The 18,294-nt window shown below is 37.1% G+C and overlaps 1 protein-coding gene across 1 annotated transcript; it reads right to left on the bottom strand.

Annotated features, from left to right (window-relative positions):
* Window positions 1–3,173: 3,173 nt before the first annotated feature.
* On the bottom strand, window positions 3,174–16,892 carry LOC100891062. The gene is made up of 11 exons (XM_030977202.1): window positions 16,713–16,892; window positions 15,661–15,788; window positions 12,240–12,365; window positions 11,742–11,911; window positions 11,058–11,253; window positions 10,113–10,232; window positions 9,513–9,679; window positions 8,618–8,835; window positions 7,610–7,831; window positions 6,426–6,495; window positions 3,174–4,703 (listed from the first exon to the last, which is right to left on the bottom strand). The coding sequence occupies exons 2-11, from the start codon at window positions 15,736–15,738 to the stop codon at window positions 3,791–3,793; spliced, it is 2,280 nt and encodes a 759-aa protein (XP_030833062.1). The 5' UTR covers window positions 15,739–15,788; window positions 16,713–16,892; the 3' UTR covers window positions 3,174–3,790.
* Between the last annotated feature and the right edge of the window lie 1,402 nt (window positions 16,893–18,294).

Below are 18,294 nucleotides of genomic sequence, written 5' to 3'. Positions count from 1 at the left end.
CACACTTTATACAATTAATAAAGGACACATATCTGTAAAGCTTAGATCCTCTTCTTTCATTTGGTGTAACTCATATGAAAAAGACTTAACTCCGTTTTGTTGACGATCAGCCATGCACAAAGAAGACGAAAGACTTGATGCATGGCTGATCGTCAACGAAACGGATTTAAGTCTTTTGTCAACTCTGTTTGTTGCTACGGCAGGCAGCCAGTGAAAACGAACTTGTTTAATCGAATTATGGAAATGCAAGCATTACTTTAAACAAACAGTACTTTGTTATTCCTGGCTCATTTTTCCTGATTGAGGTGTCATATGAAAGGGCAGAAATTGAACTTTCTAGAAACGTTATTTTCTCCTTGAAATCCAGATACTGTCCGCCAAATGACTTTTTTAGGTTCCTCTCTTCAACTTGTTTATAATCACTCAAACTTTACCAATATGTGTCATTTATTAGTTATAATTGCGATTAAGTTATGATAAAACATCGATAATTCTGGGTTTTGTTTTTTTCTGGGACGCACTGTACATCGCCCATTAGAATCATGTTCAGATTACGTAATCAAGTATTGTAATGTTCGCATATTTCAATGTATGAAAAATCCACTCAACTTGATTTAGGTTGATTTCTTGAAAGTCTTTGTGATCCTTTAGTCATGTGTTCTCAAATAATTACTGGATGATAAGGTCTTGATTTCACACAAAAAGTGATAAATCTCTTTTTATTGATACCTTATTTGAAAACCATGTTTGAAGAAATGGCATAACTTTCACATAAAAGGCTTTACAATTTTAAACTTTAGTTCGATGCGGGTAGACTATTTTTCTTTGTATATATATGGAGCATTTTTATTTCCTTTTTTTTTCAGTTTATGATGGTGTAGTATCATATGCTTTCTACATAATTATTTGAACTTCTGCAAAACATACATTCGAAACGATTTTTCAACGTCATTGATAGCGCTAACAGAATGATTTTTATGACACCGGCATAACGTGATTCACGTTAAAAAATACAGGGTTCAAAAATCAATCACCAATTGGCAATTGCATTTAAACAAAATCATTATTTCTTGATTCAGGTTTGAGCCGTATTAACAATTTTCTTCTTAATATCATGTAATATCCGGTATTTGAAATAATACTCGTAAAAGAAAAATTGAAGTAACGAATATTTTCGAAATATTAAAGACATTTAATCCTGCCATCAAAACATCTATACATTAAAATAGATATCGTCGAATGTGAAATGTTCAATATGTAGAGACAGGTGCACTTCAGTCCCTGGGGTGGTTATGTATTTGAGCGAGGTAAAAGTCCATTCTCATTGGTATAGAGGGTAAATTTGTGGGGTAAATGAAGTAAGACAAAACTATTGTGGATTGAAATAAAAAAACAAAAATTAATAAATAACGCCATTTCAGTACTACTATTTAAGCGTGAGTAGGTGTTATCTGTGTATTAATTTCAAAGACATATTGAAAAAAGGAAATGGGAAAGTTTTCCTTAGATCAAACTACATCTATATAAAGTGCTTTTCTTCTGCACAATGTTCACACAATGATGGCATTGTGCTTTGTCGAGCAGTGATAACGGCGCCACTCCCTCTTCATCATATTAAATCAAGAATAGAAAAATATCAGAATCACGATGATTCTTCTCAATATTTTCTCCTTGTTTGGGAGTGAGGGTAGAAATAAGCTCTCACGTAACTGCAACAGCATGCACCTCGAAGTTTATTGAACTTTTATTTGTACATGTCAACAACACTTTGCCGAGAAGGTTAGGACGAGAAGCGGCGCACTTTTTAAAGGTTACTCGCAAACATTGATAAGAAGTTTGTGCAAATATATTTACTTGGATATGTAGCCGCTAAAGGACGTTACAATACCACAGCGACAGATGGTGTAAAAACGAAGGAAAAAAACCTGCAATATCATATAAACTTTTTACTACATTCATTTATTGATTTATAAACGTATAACCTAATATATTAAGGCTCCTTTCCTCATGCTTTTGTATATGGATAATAACATAAAAACTCATCAGAAAAACAAAATTTTGCCATAAATATTGTGATGCTTACCAGGAGTGTTCATATCTCAATTCACTGAGCTATAACTGGGTGAAGACCACTACCTTTTTTACCTTTTATTTGAAGTTCTTATTTTATCATTGTTGTAGCAAACCTTAAGTATATACGTTAAAGTCATTTTTTTTAAATGAATGGGCCATCTTCTTGGCTTCCATGTAGCCAGCAGGAATTTAGATTCCAAAAAGATTTTTTTCAGAGATTTTAGAAGTTTTGCCCCCCCCCACCCCCTCCCCCTAGGCTAATCCTTTATTCGCATATGTTCTTACCCTCACCGTATAAATCAGGGGCGTTGATCATTTTGAGGGGAAAGAACCAATAAGGTACTGTGATCAATTGCACCGCCTTGGATGAACAGAAACCAAGGTGGAAACAGCTACATAACTATATATGTTAAAAATATATTGTTTTGTAAAAAACAAACACATGTGGAACAGAGTGAAGTTGTATACATTAACCTTGAACTTATGGTTTAAGTTGATCATTTTGGTCCTGATATAAATCAATTTCTTTGATTGTAACTAGATATCAAACGCTATAAGTGGTTGCATCCATTATTTCGTTTAAACACCCTCGTTGGTGTAAGAGCCGAGGTTCAGAAAGAGTAGTTATTACTAACGGATATCATTCAGTAAGTAGGTTTTATTTTGTTTTGTTTTGATTTTATATTATAGTGACTCGGCTTTTCATTTGCCATCTTCAGTATTGCCTGCGGAAAACAAAACATTTTGGAGGTTGATCCATCCACAATTTTCTTTCTAGACAAAAAGAAACACATGTTTTTGTCCATGTTCATACCTTTGCAGTATATATCATTGCATAATACATGAATATATGTGAACAAATATAGCCCCCCCCCCCCCTCCCCCTCCACAAAAGACAATAAATATACATTTTTTAATGAAATGAAAACAACATTTAATTTATTTTTAAAATGAAATTACTAAAACAACCCTGTTTTACAGAAAGAATGTTTTCTTTGTCCATTTATCAAGAACGCAATGTTTTTAAAACAGAATTTTAACGTTCTAAAAAAACAATAAACATATCAGCCATGTACTTAAAACAATTAATTGATAAACAAGCTAGTTTTGTATCAATTGGAATTTTTAAAAATATTTAGTGTATTTGATTTATGTAAGTACTTAACGTATAAGATAACATTGTCGTAAACACCTTCACCTCTATACTATAAAAACAAAAAAGAAATCTTTTTTTCTGAGTAACTTTATCATTTAAAATCAAATGCTGTACACCCATAATAATCTATACTTTCGTCGGAATTCAATAACGACGTCATCCCAGTAGTCTGACAGCCAACGAGGCCGACAAACCAACAAATACATAATGACATTTAGAAAAGAAGAAAGTTCCCAACGGTCTACAAGACCGACAAAACGAGGAAATACGTATAAAAGGTATGATATAAATGAATGCCAGTCTCGTGGGCCGTCGGTCGAGCGAACCATCTGAAGAGTGGCTAGAAGGCCCATGGACCGATATATAACAAGAAAATGTGCTTCAATCTAAATCTTTAAAATGCAATTATTAGAATATTGTCATAGATTTGGAGATTGTGATAAGTTACATAATGTTTTTTATGTGCAATCGTAATAGTCCGTATGTTAGGTTAACAGCGGTTTTAAGAGTTTGGTATACAATTTACCCTACATAATTTGAGATATTATGGGTATTGCATACCTATGATGATTTGTGTTCAAGTAATTTGTGTCCTTCACCATCATCGTCACCATCGTCGACGTCGTCATCGTCACTGTTGCCACTGCGACCACGGGTCAGCTTGTTGCCCTCATGGAGCAATTTTTGAGCTTCACCGTTTTCGTCGTCGTTGTGTGGTTCCGATGCCTTGATTCCCTGGTGAGCACCGTCGTGGAGGTTGCGTTTATCATGTACATCACCAATATGAACCGTCTCAACGTCTTTTGTGTTCATGGTGATGTTGATAGTGAAATTTGTGTCACCGGGTGACTTATTGCCAATGCTTCTCTGGTCATCCGAAATGGCGGCGGGCTTCTTGTGAGTGAAGTTCTCGACAGGGGATTCCTCTGGTAAATCGGGCAGGGTTGTGTGGGATGAGGTGTTTGGTTTCAGAGATCGGCTAAGCTGCTTCGGGTATGTAGACATATTGTTGTTGGTATCCTTTTGAACACTTGCGGTTGGTCCGTCGTCACTGGAAGAATCAGTAGGATATAATGCAGCTTCGTCCTCCGTTCCTGGCGCAGTGTTTTCATTGTGTCTATTCTGTAACTTCTTCAATGAATTTTCGATATTGCCGCTAGAGCGGCGACGGAGTAACATTCCTCCAGGAACCTTCTCCTCACCCTCTACATGTTGGTGGACAGTTCCAGACGGTCTCTCAGTAACGACCTTTCCCGATGATGATGGCCTATATATATCTTCCTGATCACCCAACCGTTCAATTGGTCTTTGGTCTCGATCAGATTGTGTTACAGCCGCTGATTGAAATGGTCCAGCATGGTTCAGACTACCAGCTGAATTGACCATTCGAGTAGATACCGCAGATGACCCATTCTCAGCATCAGTTGAACCTCCACTAACGGGTCTTGAACTGGTTAGATGCGGATAGGCCGTTCTGAATGGATTAAAAACATAATGCAATAGAGGTACTGTGGTCTAGTGGATAAGTCATCGGAGGTAAATCACACAAGGTATGGGATAAGATTCCTTGCCACGGAACTTGGTCATTTGGGTAGCCATTAATCTATATTTTGCAAAACTCAACCTAGGTGAAGCAAGTAGTTACCTGGTATTAATTATTTACTTGAGAACATTGTGTGCTACGGCTAGCGGAGATAAAGCCGGTGTAATAAACAAGTCCAAAATCTTCTGGAAGCAAATATAAACTTTTATCTGATGCTGGATACAAAAACGTAATTATCATCAATATTTATGCATGGAACAATCATTATCTTAGCCTACAGACTGAGGAAGACAACGGTTGATCATATACATAGTTCAATAAATGCTATAGTGTGTGTTTTCTGCAAAAGTACCATGCTTGCAAATAACTATAGGGTATACAAAAAATTCCTCCTATACTGCTTTTCTTGTTTTCTCCTGTCGGTAAGGTCTTTTGAGACTGATGGTACCTATTACCTACCAGTCAACTGTCGAAGATGTTTATTTGAGGATATGTGTTGCTTTATACCATATCCTCCTTGATCGAAAATTAATTCACATTCATTCACAGACCAATATAAGTTTGTAGTAAAACAGAAATGCAAAGACTTTCAAAAAGTCAACCTAAGGTGATTTCAATGAGGCGTTAAAAAAAAAGATGTTGTATTGCCCTTTGCAACCGACCCAAAAATTTTGTAATCTATGGTCGGCTTCTTATTTATTTATTTTGTTTAAACCGTTTTTTAGAAGAAAAAGTTTATGAATAAAAAAAAAAATTATTCAAGCATTCAAGCATTCAAAACCGAGAAAAATCAGCCCAAAGAGGGGGAAGAAAAATAGTATAAAAATGTGTTGGCATTTTTTGGCACCTAAATGGCAATACAACATCTTTTTGTTTCATGCCTAACCTTATGCGTCGCTTATTGTAATTTTTTAGATACTATATGTTATAACAAATTAGAAATGTACAATATTATGGTTTTGGTATTGCATGAGTTATAATTTATTTAGAAAAGTGCTGTATTATGTTTTATATATCTAAATCTTCGGGTGTCTTATGGTACATTATATTACTATATGCATTATGTCATGTTATTACTAAAAGAAAAAAAAGTGTTTCTGCTGGATATATAATTTTCCGTCTGTTTTGCTATAAACATAGTCCAGCCTCTATACCGTTTTCGTTTAGCGCACCCAATCAGCTGATAAAATAACACACCCTCAACGTTGAAAGTAGACCTAGCCATTCCTCTAAGTGGACGGAAATTTGGGGATTGCGCGATCAGTGGAGAGACCGCGCTGTGTGTGGGGGGTAAAAAGAACGAACGGACTGAATCTGGACTACTATAAACACTGCATTGTAAATTGATTTATACGGCATATATGTTTACATAATATTGATATGTTACATTACATTGTAAGTTGACTTATATGATTTATATGTTCCCAAACAGAATATTGATTGTTACATTACATTGTAAAGTGATTATATGTTTATAAACAGAATATTGATGTACATCAATGAAGTTTAATAAATACAATACAAAATACATGTAAGGAATCAATTGGTGATTTATATAAGCAAAACAATAGGGTATTGAAATTACCTTTGAAACGATTTCTCTTAAGACTTTGCAATTGCGTTTAACAGTACATGGGGCAGATTATCTCTTACCTCAGATGTCTCAAGAATTCCCAATCGCCTCCTTCCGGGGGGTACAGATACGTTGTAGGCTTGTAAACAGCTTAAAGTGAACAGATGGAGAAAAAAATATTGGTCGTAGAAATTGACAATACAAATGCAAATCATCGTCACATGAGCTCTGCATTTTTCGTTTTTTTTTGTTGCATTTATACAGATCATTATTTTGTATTAGTATTATATATTTATTCATTCACTGGTTCGTAAAGACTGGCCACTACTTCTATAAGTCTAAAGGGTCAGTATACAAGAATTTATAAATAATTGTTTGCCCAGCCAATATTTTTGTGGCGGTGATTAGTTCCTCACAGATTAACCTACGAAGCTAAAGGCCTCAGATAATATTATTATTATTATTAATATTATTATTATATCATTTTCAAATGAATACAAAAAAGCCGAGATTTAAATGCACGAGTAACAACTCGTGTATCTATGCCAAGCAGTCGTTCTAAATTTAACCCGCCAGATGGTACAACAATATTATAGAAATTACGTCGCGGGCCTCCGAGTACGACAAGTACGTACATATAACCCATCGAGGGGCAACTATATCTGAAATATATTCCTCTCCGTTCGAGCATAAAACATTATCATAAATATTTCTTTTTATACTCTTTTATGCTATTGTATTCCTTTTTTGATTAAGTTAGTAATTAATCAAATGTTTATTCATTGCTTGGTTGGATCATGTGACGCGTATTGACCAATCACGATGCTTAAAATACTAGAGCCATTTTATAATATATATTCAGGCATAATAATGATGCCTGATTGGCTATCGAAGCAAGCGAGCAAAAATGTTGAGACTTGTATGCACATAATATTAGTGTGTTATGTTTCCATACACTCAGGCCCAAATTCACAAAGGAGGTTTGTCGACAAACCTAGGTTTATGTGCGTCATATGACACGTTTCGACGCGTTTTTAACAGTTTGTAAAAACGCGTCGAAACGCATCATAATGACGCACATAAACCTAGGTTTGTCGACAAACCCATTTTGTGAATGCGGGCCTCAGAGCATGTGACAGAAGCTCATCGCACGTGTTGTGTGTTGTTCGTTTACTTCATAGTTTTGGCTGGTCGCTACGTTATGAGAAACCGGGGATCTAGACAATTCTCTTTGTTTTTATCCGATTAAAAAAAAAAGCCTTACTTGGTGGAGTACTGGGGGGTGAACTAGTGGGTGAAGATCTCGGACTCGGTATGAGCGATGTCATCGACGCATTCGACACACTTGGCCTTTTCCACAGGTACCGGAAAACGAAGAGGACGGTAAAGAGGACGATGATGACGACAGCGAGAAGGGATGCGAGAACTGTGAAGATGAGCATGTAGGATCCATGGCTAGCTGGAGGAAGTTTAGCCTCATCATTGACTGTAGAAACAGAAAGGATATCGAGAAAATATTGATCTATCGACACTAGGAATTTTGTTGTTTAAGTTTAGATTTTTATTTTTTAATTAATTTTATTGATATCAATAACATGGATGACAAAAATCAAAGGACAAATAATAATAGAGCTGGATTGTCCTGCTAAGCAGCCTTACAATCATAGCTGAGGTTGTTGATGATGATGATGATTATGATGATGATGATGGTGATGATGGTGATGGTGATGATGCCGATAACTTCTTGAATCAGCCTCTGCACTTAACTAACCCAAGATGGAGTGTTTTAGTCATTGCGGTCAATTAAAAAGTTGACTTTTCACAATTCTCTTCGTTGGCGTTATCCTCATTGTGACCGTATCGCAGTTTTGTAGGTAACAGATCGGGACTAGGTACTTCCTGCTGTTACAACTGTTCTACCAAGGGTTCCAAATCTACCGAGGGGTCTAAAAATAGTGTTGACCGATATGAATCAGACACGAGTCAACAGTTTTAGTCTAGGTTTCCGGCAGAGGGCACTGATAGTTGCACTCCTCGAAGTCGAATGTTATAGAGATTCTATGAAAAAACGCAATTTTGTTAAAAGATCATTTTTTTAAACTTCAAATGTAAAGCTGCAAAGTCATGTTGTTTTGCTGGATTGTTTGGCGAGAAGACATAAGTATCCTCAGTTTAGGGTTTGATATTTTTGGGGAAATCCCTAAAGTCATTAAGATTATGAGTTTGGCTTTTAAACAAACGAACAGGTCATTAATTGTTCAAGCAAGCTTACTTCCATCGTCAGCACCAGACTGGGGAATGTCCACAGCCACATCCGCTAGGGTGACATCATCTTGCTCGACGGACTCTGCAGGATCGACGGGAACCTTGTCCGGGTTTCTCCTTGATTCGCACCATTCTTGGCACTGTGGAACGGTGTTCGGACACTCGGGGCACTTGTTCGGGCAGGCTCCCTGGTCCGGGAAGTATCCATCTGCGTCTTGGTAATATCTAAACATTAAAGAGGAGATTGAGTTCTGGCAAAGATGAAGACAGATTCTTTAGCTTTTTCATTCTTTTTATGCCAATTTGAAAGCCTACCATAGTAGAGGAGTAAATTACTCTTCCAAGTCCCTAATATTCGAAATATTACCAGTAATAGTGGAAGAAGTTTGGACCAAATTTTTAAATGTAAATGGTCCTTCTTATACATGTATATCAATTTCTGTGTTCAGTGCAATGTGCCACAAAGGTGGACTCGATTTCTGTTAATTTTTATCATTCCAGAACCTCACATTTATTTACACCAGTTTAACTCGAAATCAAAATCATACCCCCCCCCCCTCCTCTTTTGTTATCATTTCAATGTGTTCGCATGATATATGCATATTTTTAGTAATTAAAAAGGTTTTTTCGGGGATGATCACGAACAATGAAAATTATTTGAAAAATAATTTTTTTTTTCACGAAAAACGTCAAATTTGTACAATCATGAGAATCCGTAATTATGTAAATGTTTTGCCAAAAGAGGGTACGTTGGTAAATGTGAACCCGAAATTAAAGCCAAATCATAAACAGAACTCATCTTGTAGCCCCACCAGTGTTATGCAAAGAGGGGTAATTTTAAAAAAATGTTCATTGAAAATATGCAAAATATAGGAAAATTTTCAACACCACCGGCATCATACCCTGGAAGGCACTCTCCACACTCGGTGTTTCTTAAAGCAGTGCACTTGGTCGTCAAAGTGTTGACGCAGATACGACAAGGGGAGCATCTCTGTAGCCCGTCCTCTGAGAAAGTTCCTTCGGGACACCGCCGACAATATGCATCACCGTTCTTCCCTCGACCGCAAACCTGAGAAATTCAGAAAAAAATAACAAATTATTCAGACAGGTGCTTTTTTAAAGCTGTGACCAAGATGTTGAAACATATATTTCAAAGCACTAGTATGTTTTGTTTGTGGTAAAAGTAGGCCTTATTTAATATCTTGGCGACACACTCTTAGAAATACTTGGTAAGAAGTGTTCATCTAAGGTAAGGTCTATATTATGTGTCCGATCAACATTTCTACAGTTCACGTCCAACTTTCTAATATTTGTCCAAGTACTAAATCATAACAAATTGAATAATAGTAGTATAAGAATGATTTACTTCAGCATGACATTTAAGAAATTGACGGTCGGCCACATTTCTAAAGTGCCCCTTTTGGGCATTTAAAAATACCTACTCTTACACAGAGTGGGTCAGTAACAATCTGCATTATTAAAGTGTGGGGAAATAAGAATACCTTATTGAGTTCTTCTCCAGGCTGGCATGACAGACACGCCTTGCAAAGTCCATCATAGTCCAAGAAGAAGTTTCCATCGTGACAGGGGTCAATGCATAGTGGGGTTTTAGGTTCACATGGCTTTAAAATGAAAGGATATGGTAATTATTGGATGACAATAGTAGCTAAGTGTGACAAAAATCACAGAATGCCCACAATTTGTTCTCAAATCTGCTTGAGTCTACCACGTTCTACTACTTGTAAAGTCGGACAGTCCAGTGACGGTTTCATATTCTATTGTTTTACGTCCTATCGGTCATACTGTCAGTTTTCAGTGTGTCCCACATTTGTGCTACATTGATCCGTTGTCCCTTTGATCTTATATTCCTTGCTTTTTACCCCTTGATCCTATTTTTCATCTAAAAAAACTACAAGCACAAAAAGGGGGTCCATGTAGACCCACCTGACCCCAATTAACCTAACTCTAGCCCAAATCTGCATAAAACTTATGACGTATGGGACCAAATTTTAGAACGGATATTATCACAATCCCATTTCTAGTCATCGTACATCCTTTTGCTCTGTTGTACTGGTGCAGTAGATAACTTTACCATATTCATCATCACCAATATCTCAATAATCGGCTATAGCCCGCAGAGCGACAGCCCGTATGGAATGAATATTGTCGATCTCTCGGTCTGCCGTTTTCTTGGGCTGCCGGTCTCCTGGCATCATTTTTTAAGGGTTCACCAGGCACAGCCAACTAAGCCGACGGTTTTGTGGGCCCTCTCACAATTTTTGTTACTAAAATGACGGCCGATGAGACCGACATCACACACAAGACCGGCATTTTCCCTTACACATTTCTTTGTTTCGTCGGGTTTGTGGGCTTACGGTCTCACGGGCTGACAATCTACTAGGGATTCCCCCTCATCAATCATGATGTTCAATAGTTACGCCACTTACATCAAGATCATCTAGATGCACCTCTTCAATATGCCTTTCACCAGGTGCAATCTCTGGGGGTTGGTCTACCTCTATCGGTTCTCTCCTTTGATTACTCCACCAATCCCTGCACTGTGGCGTATCACGGGGAAGGTCTGAACATCTGTTTGGACAGGCGTTAAAGTCGGTCGAGAATCGGTCAGACGTTCGGAAAAAGCTTTAAAGGAATCAAGATAAAAAAAGCATGAAATAATGTTTTCCTGGTGAGATATATGCTGTATCCGCAGAGGAAGTCTTTAACCCCTTTGAGACGTGTTCAAAATCTCAAACCTTCTGCCGTGTATACAAACTAGCAATAAAAAATTAAAAAATAAAGAAATAGTGAGGCTTATAACCAATTTAGAATGGAACGTATTTTAGTCAAAAATGGATGTATTTTAAATCATATATCTTCGGCTTTTGTCTCTTGTGTTTTTTTCCTCGGGGGGGGGGGCTCTCCGTTCTCTCATTTGTCAATATTATTATTGATCTGCAGTTATTGTCGATTATTGCGGCCTTGTTGTTCATTTATAAATTTGTCAGAATTAAAGTTCACCGTTCCCACATCATTTATAGTTCCACATTGCGATCAATAGGACTTGACTGTTATAATTTTACTCTTTTAATGTTGTTTCGAAACTTCACAAAATGGAACGAAATATTTACCCAGGCAAGCAATTCCCACACACTCTGTTTTGTGTGAGTTGACATGTTTCCTGCTCCACTGTATTGGTGCAGGTGGTGCATTGAGTGCAACGCTGTGACGTGGACAATGAAAAGAATCCTTCTGGACAAGGTATGCATACTGCATCTCCATTCAGACCATTCCCACAATCCTGGTAAAAAAATATCATATGAACCATAAGATTAAAACATTTTACTACTTTTAAGACGTAAGTTTTATCTAAGAACACAGTCTAGAAACGTCAGATTACTGGAAATAAAATGTACACATTCTATATAATGGTACATTACTTTCCACATTAATTGTTCCCCCAATAATTTTCAGACACTCAATTTTACACTTCGGTAGAGGGCGTAAAATGTTGATTAATGACTTTCTTAAGAAAGTTAGATCCAAGCTAGGATTCGAACCCTAAAAAACTCAAAATCAACAAGTAAATAATTAAATGAACTGTGTGATATTTAAGTTTATAAAGATACCTTGTTAAGTTCCTGTCCAGCTGAACATTGTGGACATTGAATGCACGCAGTTTCATCTGGACTGATATAGTATCCATTCCCATCGCAGTCATCGGCGCAAACCGGTGGTGAGGGGTTGTTGCAGAACTATACCAAATGAAGAAAAATAATTTACCACGTGTATGAATGATTACGCAAAAGAAGACATTCTAGCTGGCCTTCCTTCTGCAACCTTGAACAGACTTCAAGCAGTACAGAATGCAGCAGCACGTTTGCTGACTGGGCTGAGGAAACACTCTCCTTTTCTGGCTGAGCTACATTGGCTTCCTGTCAAGAGCAGAATCGAATTCAAGGTCCTGCTGCTCACATTTAAGGCAATTCATGGTCAGACCCCAGGGATATGTGTCAACTTTAATCAAGCGGCGTCATCTTCGCCCTGGACTTCGCTCATCTGGCCTTACTCTCCAGATGCCCATTACTCATCTCAAGGGATATGGAGACCGAGCATTTTCCTCTATTGTTCTTCGCCTGTGGAATTCCCTCCCATCATCTATTCGCGAAATTGACAACCTTGACCACTTCATAGTTTCACTCCAAGCTCACATCTTCCTTCAGACATTTAAATGCTAACTTTATTGGAGGAGCTTTATCTGAAACAGATATATGGCGCCATACAAATGCTGTGAACTATCATCATCATTCTGAGTATGCTGAAAAGGCTAGCGAAACGCATCTCTTGGTAAGACGCCTACGGTCATGTTTGTGCGCGTGGCTTTATTAAGCATGGGGTTGAAAGATTTCTAGAAAAGAACAAACAATTAACTAAGGTTTCATAGTAGACGAAAAACGGAGGATTGGAAGAAGATTTACAAGAAATTATACAAAGGATTGATAAGGTATCTATTTCTAAATATACTGAATGGTAAAAATAATCTAAATTGTCTGAAAGAGTAAAAAATATTTATATATATGTATTTGTTTTTTTTTTTTTTTTTTAAACTGTAGTTCTCTTCATTTTCCCTCAAATCTTTCCATGAATTCATAAATGTTTTGCAAATTATGTTTGCAGGTTGGGGGTATGAGAACAGAGTAATTTGAGTTTACGTCATACTGTAACAAACAATTTTGTGCTAAACAATGGCGTGATAATCACACCAGCCCCAAAGACTGACTTTGCCCTGCTCCCGCCCTATGCTTGAATGACTGTTGCCACGGTGAACCTCATGCGCAGGCTCTGTTGATTAGAACCAGTAACCTGGACGAAAAGCGGTCATGACGTTAGCACTTTGGAACTTTACTCGCTCCCATGTATCACCACGCGACAGTGATTCGAAAACAATTTTTGTTTCTACAAACAAATATAAATGCTGCTTTACAAAGCAAATGGTACTTTAATTGTGTTTTAACTACACGCATACATGTTCATAAAACATACACACGCGCTCACACACTCATACACACACACACCGCCACGCAAACATCCTGCAATCCATATCCCCCGGACATGAAGTTTGCTGTGAACTAAGGTTATTGTTCACTTTGATACTGAAACCATAGGATTCAAGTGCATTTTCATTTTAGTGAAAGAGAATAATGAATACAATAATGACAAGTCATTGTCAACGCACAGTCGTGCGCCAAAGCACAGTAAGTAAAGTTGGAATATGATGACCTTGCAAGACCTCACTGTTTATACACATTTCCATGCAAAAAACCTTGGAGATTATTTTGTATGATTTTATTACCTTTTTTAACCTCTCTCTTCCCCATCTAAATTGTAATCAAACATTGCCCATCTTCTCTTTATCTCTCCCTCTCTCTCTCTCTCTCTCTCTCTCCCTCTCCCTCTCTCACTTCCTCTCCCGCTCCCTCTTCCTCTCCCTCTATTTTATTTTGATTCATTCCACAACGCTTTTGCAGATGCAATTTATCAAAGATCATGCACAAAAGGGATCTGATCCACAATCATGTGAGTAGACGTACCCCCCTTTTGTGAACAAATTCAACCGTTAGTGCTCAATTTCCACACATAATCAACCACCGCAAAATATCCTTTTAACTAGGCAGACGAATTGCATTCAGTATACAAGGCGGAAGTTTTACAAGAACTGTCAATACCAAGTCGCACCACCAAACCGACTCCACACTGAATCCAAATCCACGTGTGTTATATAAACTATTCTAGGTATTGGAATGTCTAGCTCGGTCTGATGTCGGTCTGGTGTGGGTCTTATGTCGGTCTCGTTAGGCTGACTGAGGTATAAGCAAGTTTTCTGGCAAAAGTCTCCAGTCTGCTCAAAGGCATTATCAATTACAATTTTTAAACGGCAGCACCCCCCCCCCCCCCTCCAAACAAAATAAAAAATTTAAAGAGAAGTATAACCATTTACCTAGGATCCGTTTCACAAAGCTTTTATCAATACAACATGACAAAAATCGGTGAAAAATCTACTGATAACTAATCAGAACCAAGGATTCCAGTAGCTGATATGATAACAAGTTTTGTGAAACGCCCCCTTGCTATCGAATCTGTCACTGGATTTATCAAAACATGTCTATGTCTATCATGTGTTGAAGCAAGCCCTTTTGTTTCTCCCGACTCGTTTTTCTTTCAATAAGTATGGTCAATAGAACTCATATCGCTTCGAAATCTATTACTGGGTAAATGCTGTCTATACAAATAACCTATATCAATAATCAACAAATCTCAACACAACATTAAACACGCTTATTAAACTTTGTACCTTTACCATGTAACGATAAAATACATTAAAGTTAACTTTTTGTTGACTCCCATTACACCCATTTATAAGTCTTGAGGGCCAAATCTCTCTCGTGTCTTTTATTATTATTCATGCGAGGTTTTTCTTCAAATCCAAAATACGAAAGCCGTCTTCACATTTTATAGACGGTGTAGGTGTTAAAAATCACTATGAACATGACAGACAATGAAAGCGGACAAAATATACAGTTCCTCAGGTAGACAAAGGGACAGCCCTTCACTGCTATTATGTAAAAATGTGTAGAACAGGTGTCACATGCATATTCACCTGTTCTACACATTTTTACATAATAGCAGTGAAGGGATGTTCCTTTGTTTTCCTGAGGAACTGTATATTTTGTCCGCTTTCATTGTCTGTCATGTTCATAGTGAATGTATTCGTTCAGTTTTGGGTGAAAAGAATTCTACCAGCGATTTGTTTAGGCCACATGAAAACAGTGTTTCAGTGATCCTCGTTACAATGACCGCAGACTAGTTTTCAATAAGAAACACTTTTTTAGTCGTTTTACCAGTTTTGTTTTAAAGCCCCTGATATAACCATGTTCAATTTAACACTGTATTTCCTTCGTCCTTAGGGGCATTTTTTTTTAATAACAAGATTTCATCCAAGCCCTTTATGCTCCGAATAATCTTACTTGAATGACAGAATAATTAACTTACCCAACCTCCGCTAATTACATTGGGAAACGCATCCAGTAAGATCAAGAGAAGAAATGATTTCAAAATCCGTTTATCCATATTTGATGTTTTGATGGTACCTGACCTTGGGTGAAGTCTGAACGAAAGAACTGAACAAAACAAAACACACATTTTTATTACGTATATCTACTAAAAGCTAATCTTATTCGAGTTCTGGTATAGGAATGGTATGTCGAAAATATGGCTTTAATTCATTCTGGATTGTGTATTATGCAGTAGATTGATCGTTTGAAGCACTAAAATAAAAACAAACTCACAAAAACTTGCTGGAAATCATCTTCAATAAAAACCAGAACTTCCATTTGCATATGGTGTCGGGCCCACTTACCCAGATTTTAAAAAATCTTTCTATGCTTATTACTCAGCCACTATAGATTTCTGTGTACAAAATTGTTTGGCACATGTCATTTATTTGTAATCTTGAATATTCAGGGTACGTTTCGGTGGATTCTATGAAAATGAATTGTCTATATTTACCAGAACTCAAGTTTATCTTATCAAGTCTTTATCAAGTTTCATTTCTTGACTATTAAACTATACAACTTCTATTGTCATTGTTTAATCACAGCCAGAGAAGATTGTGATATACGTTATGATTAGTGATTACATATATAACAACACATAATAACAGTACAACTTCTACTATTACTATTATCGGTTTGGCCTATACTACACCAGTTCTGTCTAGTTCTCAGTTAAATCAACATCATACTGACACATTTTCTTTAAAACGTCGACTTCCATTAATAGCAAAGCATTATTTCTAAATTCTAGTCGACTGGTAATATCTTACTAAAATCTCTTAAGCGGATACAATCCTGAAAACCAACCATAAATTCATATGATTGCGTGGTGTCCAGCCCTGACGATTAAGCCCAACAGTAGTACTAGCGCATGTAATCATTGAAAAGCTGCATGTACACGTTGATAGCAAAATCACTGTGCGTGTACTTTATAACGCATAGTTCATACAACTTTGAAAGATATGATAAGTCGTATTTTGTTATACTTACCAGCAAAGTCTATTGACAAAGAAGTCCTTTACCTGTGTTTTCAATTTCCGATATGGGCTAGTTTTAACACAGAACAAGTGAAGAAAAATAAGGTTTTCGGTTAAAACATTAACAATGTTCCCGTGTTCCGAATTGCGGAATATATGATTGCACATTATTGAACATTCTATTTCTCGCTCAGTAAAAATCATACATTCACACACACACACACACACACACACACAACTATTATATTACCAGATATGTTCTGCATATGACAAAATACAATGAGAGCGCTCACCGAAATTGAAAAGACTTCATGGTGTGCTGGGCCCTTTGAGAACCACCAATGTATTGTCAATGTTAAGTCATGTTGGAATGTTCGTGTTATGTTCGTGTTATGTTGAAATGCCGTTGGGAACCACAAGACGGTAACGTTTATCATATCATGCGTTTCGGATAAAGTTAAACATGTTATGATAATGTTCATTTATATATTACGCAACTACTATATGAATATACTCTACTAGCAGGACCCGCGGAAATCCGCGGGATTCTAGAAGGGGGGGGGGTGTAAATAGATATATAGAGACTGTCTAAATTAAAACCACCAAGAACTTTATTTGCCATTCAGGCCATTAAAAAAATATACATGTTTAACGTCCCCGCCCGCTTCCTTTTTGGGGGCAGCCTTCAATTTTTTTTTTTTAAATTTTTTTAATTTTTTTTTTTTTTTTCGAAAGGTAAACAAACAGCGTCCCCGCCCGCTTCCTTTTTGGGGGCCGCCTCCAATTTTTTTTTTTTGAATTTTTTTTGAATTTTTTTTTGAATTTTTTGAAAGAAAACAAACATGAAAAGCACTGCTAAAATTTATTTCTGATTTAAAAAAAAAAAAAAAAAAAAAAAATGTCGGCCGCCATCTTGAAAAAATAGCCCGAATGTCAGGGAAAATGTACGGAGCGGCCATTTTGAAAGAAAGAAAAAAAAAAAAGGGTCTCCTCCTTCCCATTTTTCGAAAAAACAGGACGCTAAACATGTTTTTTTTTTTAATTTGGCCTTATATAAAAAAAAACAAAAAACGATCCAACTGTACCGGTAGTTATTCTTTAAGCCACTGGAACTGCGTAGAGTTTCGTAGTGTGGCGTACCGACTACGCAGAAATTAGGCTGCGTATTAATGGGAAAATAGTCCCTGCGTAGGTTATGCGTAGGCTGGCGTACAGGTTTGCTTATGGTTGCTTACTGTGTGGAAAGCTTTTACTGCTTTGTCGATCTGGCGTAGGGTAGTGTACTGTTGCGTAGGCATGTAGCGTAGTGTTGCGTAAAAAGGCGTACTTTCTGCGTCAAGTTTCTACGCCGAAAGTACGCGAAAAAAATTAAACATGTTGAATTGTTTTCGTTCATCTTGCGTACCCCTTTCCGTCCCTCAGCATAAAGTAACGTAGGCCAGCGTAGTTGGTACGCAACACTACGCAACTGTACGTATTGACCCCACGCCAATTAGTAACCCGCAAATGTCACAAATAAAGTATTAAAAATATGTTCATCTGACCCTAATTAAACGCCTAAAACCCCCGAGCTTTCGGGGGTTTATGGCCCCTCG

This window comes from Strongylocentrotus purpuratus, unplaced genomic scaffold, assembly GCF_000002235.5.
Source record: "Strongylocentrotus purpuratus isolate Spur 01 unplaced genomic scaffold, Spur_5.0 spur5_scaffold_9, whole genome shotgun sequence".
NCBI lineage: Eukaryota > Metazoa > Echinodermata > Echinoidea > Camarodonta > Strongylocentrotidae > Strongylocentrotus > Strongylocentrotus purpuratus.
This window is presented reverse-complemented; position numbering and strand designations above follow the sequence as displayed.

Excerpts from the sequence above, each read along its gene's own strand:
- LOC100891062 (XM_030977202.1), bottom strand. The coding sequence starts at position 15,738 with ATGGATAAACGGATTTTGAAATCATTTCTTCTCTTGATCTTACTGGAT. Across the intron at positions 12,366-15,660 it reads ATGTAATTAGCGGAGGTTGG|TTCTGCAACAACCCCTCACC; the intron begins GTAAGTTAATTA and ends CATTTGGTATAG. Across the intron at positions 9,680-10,112 it reads CTGGAGAAGAACTCAATAAG|GTTTGCGGTCGAGGGAAGAA; the intron begins GTATTCTTATTT and ends TGAATTTCTCAG.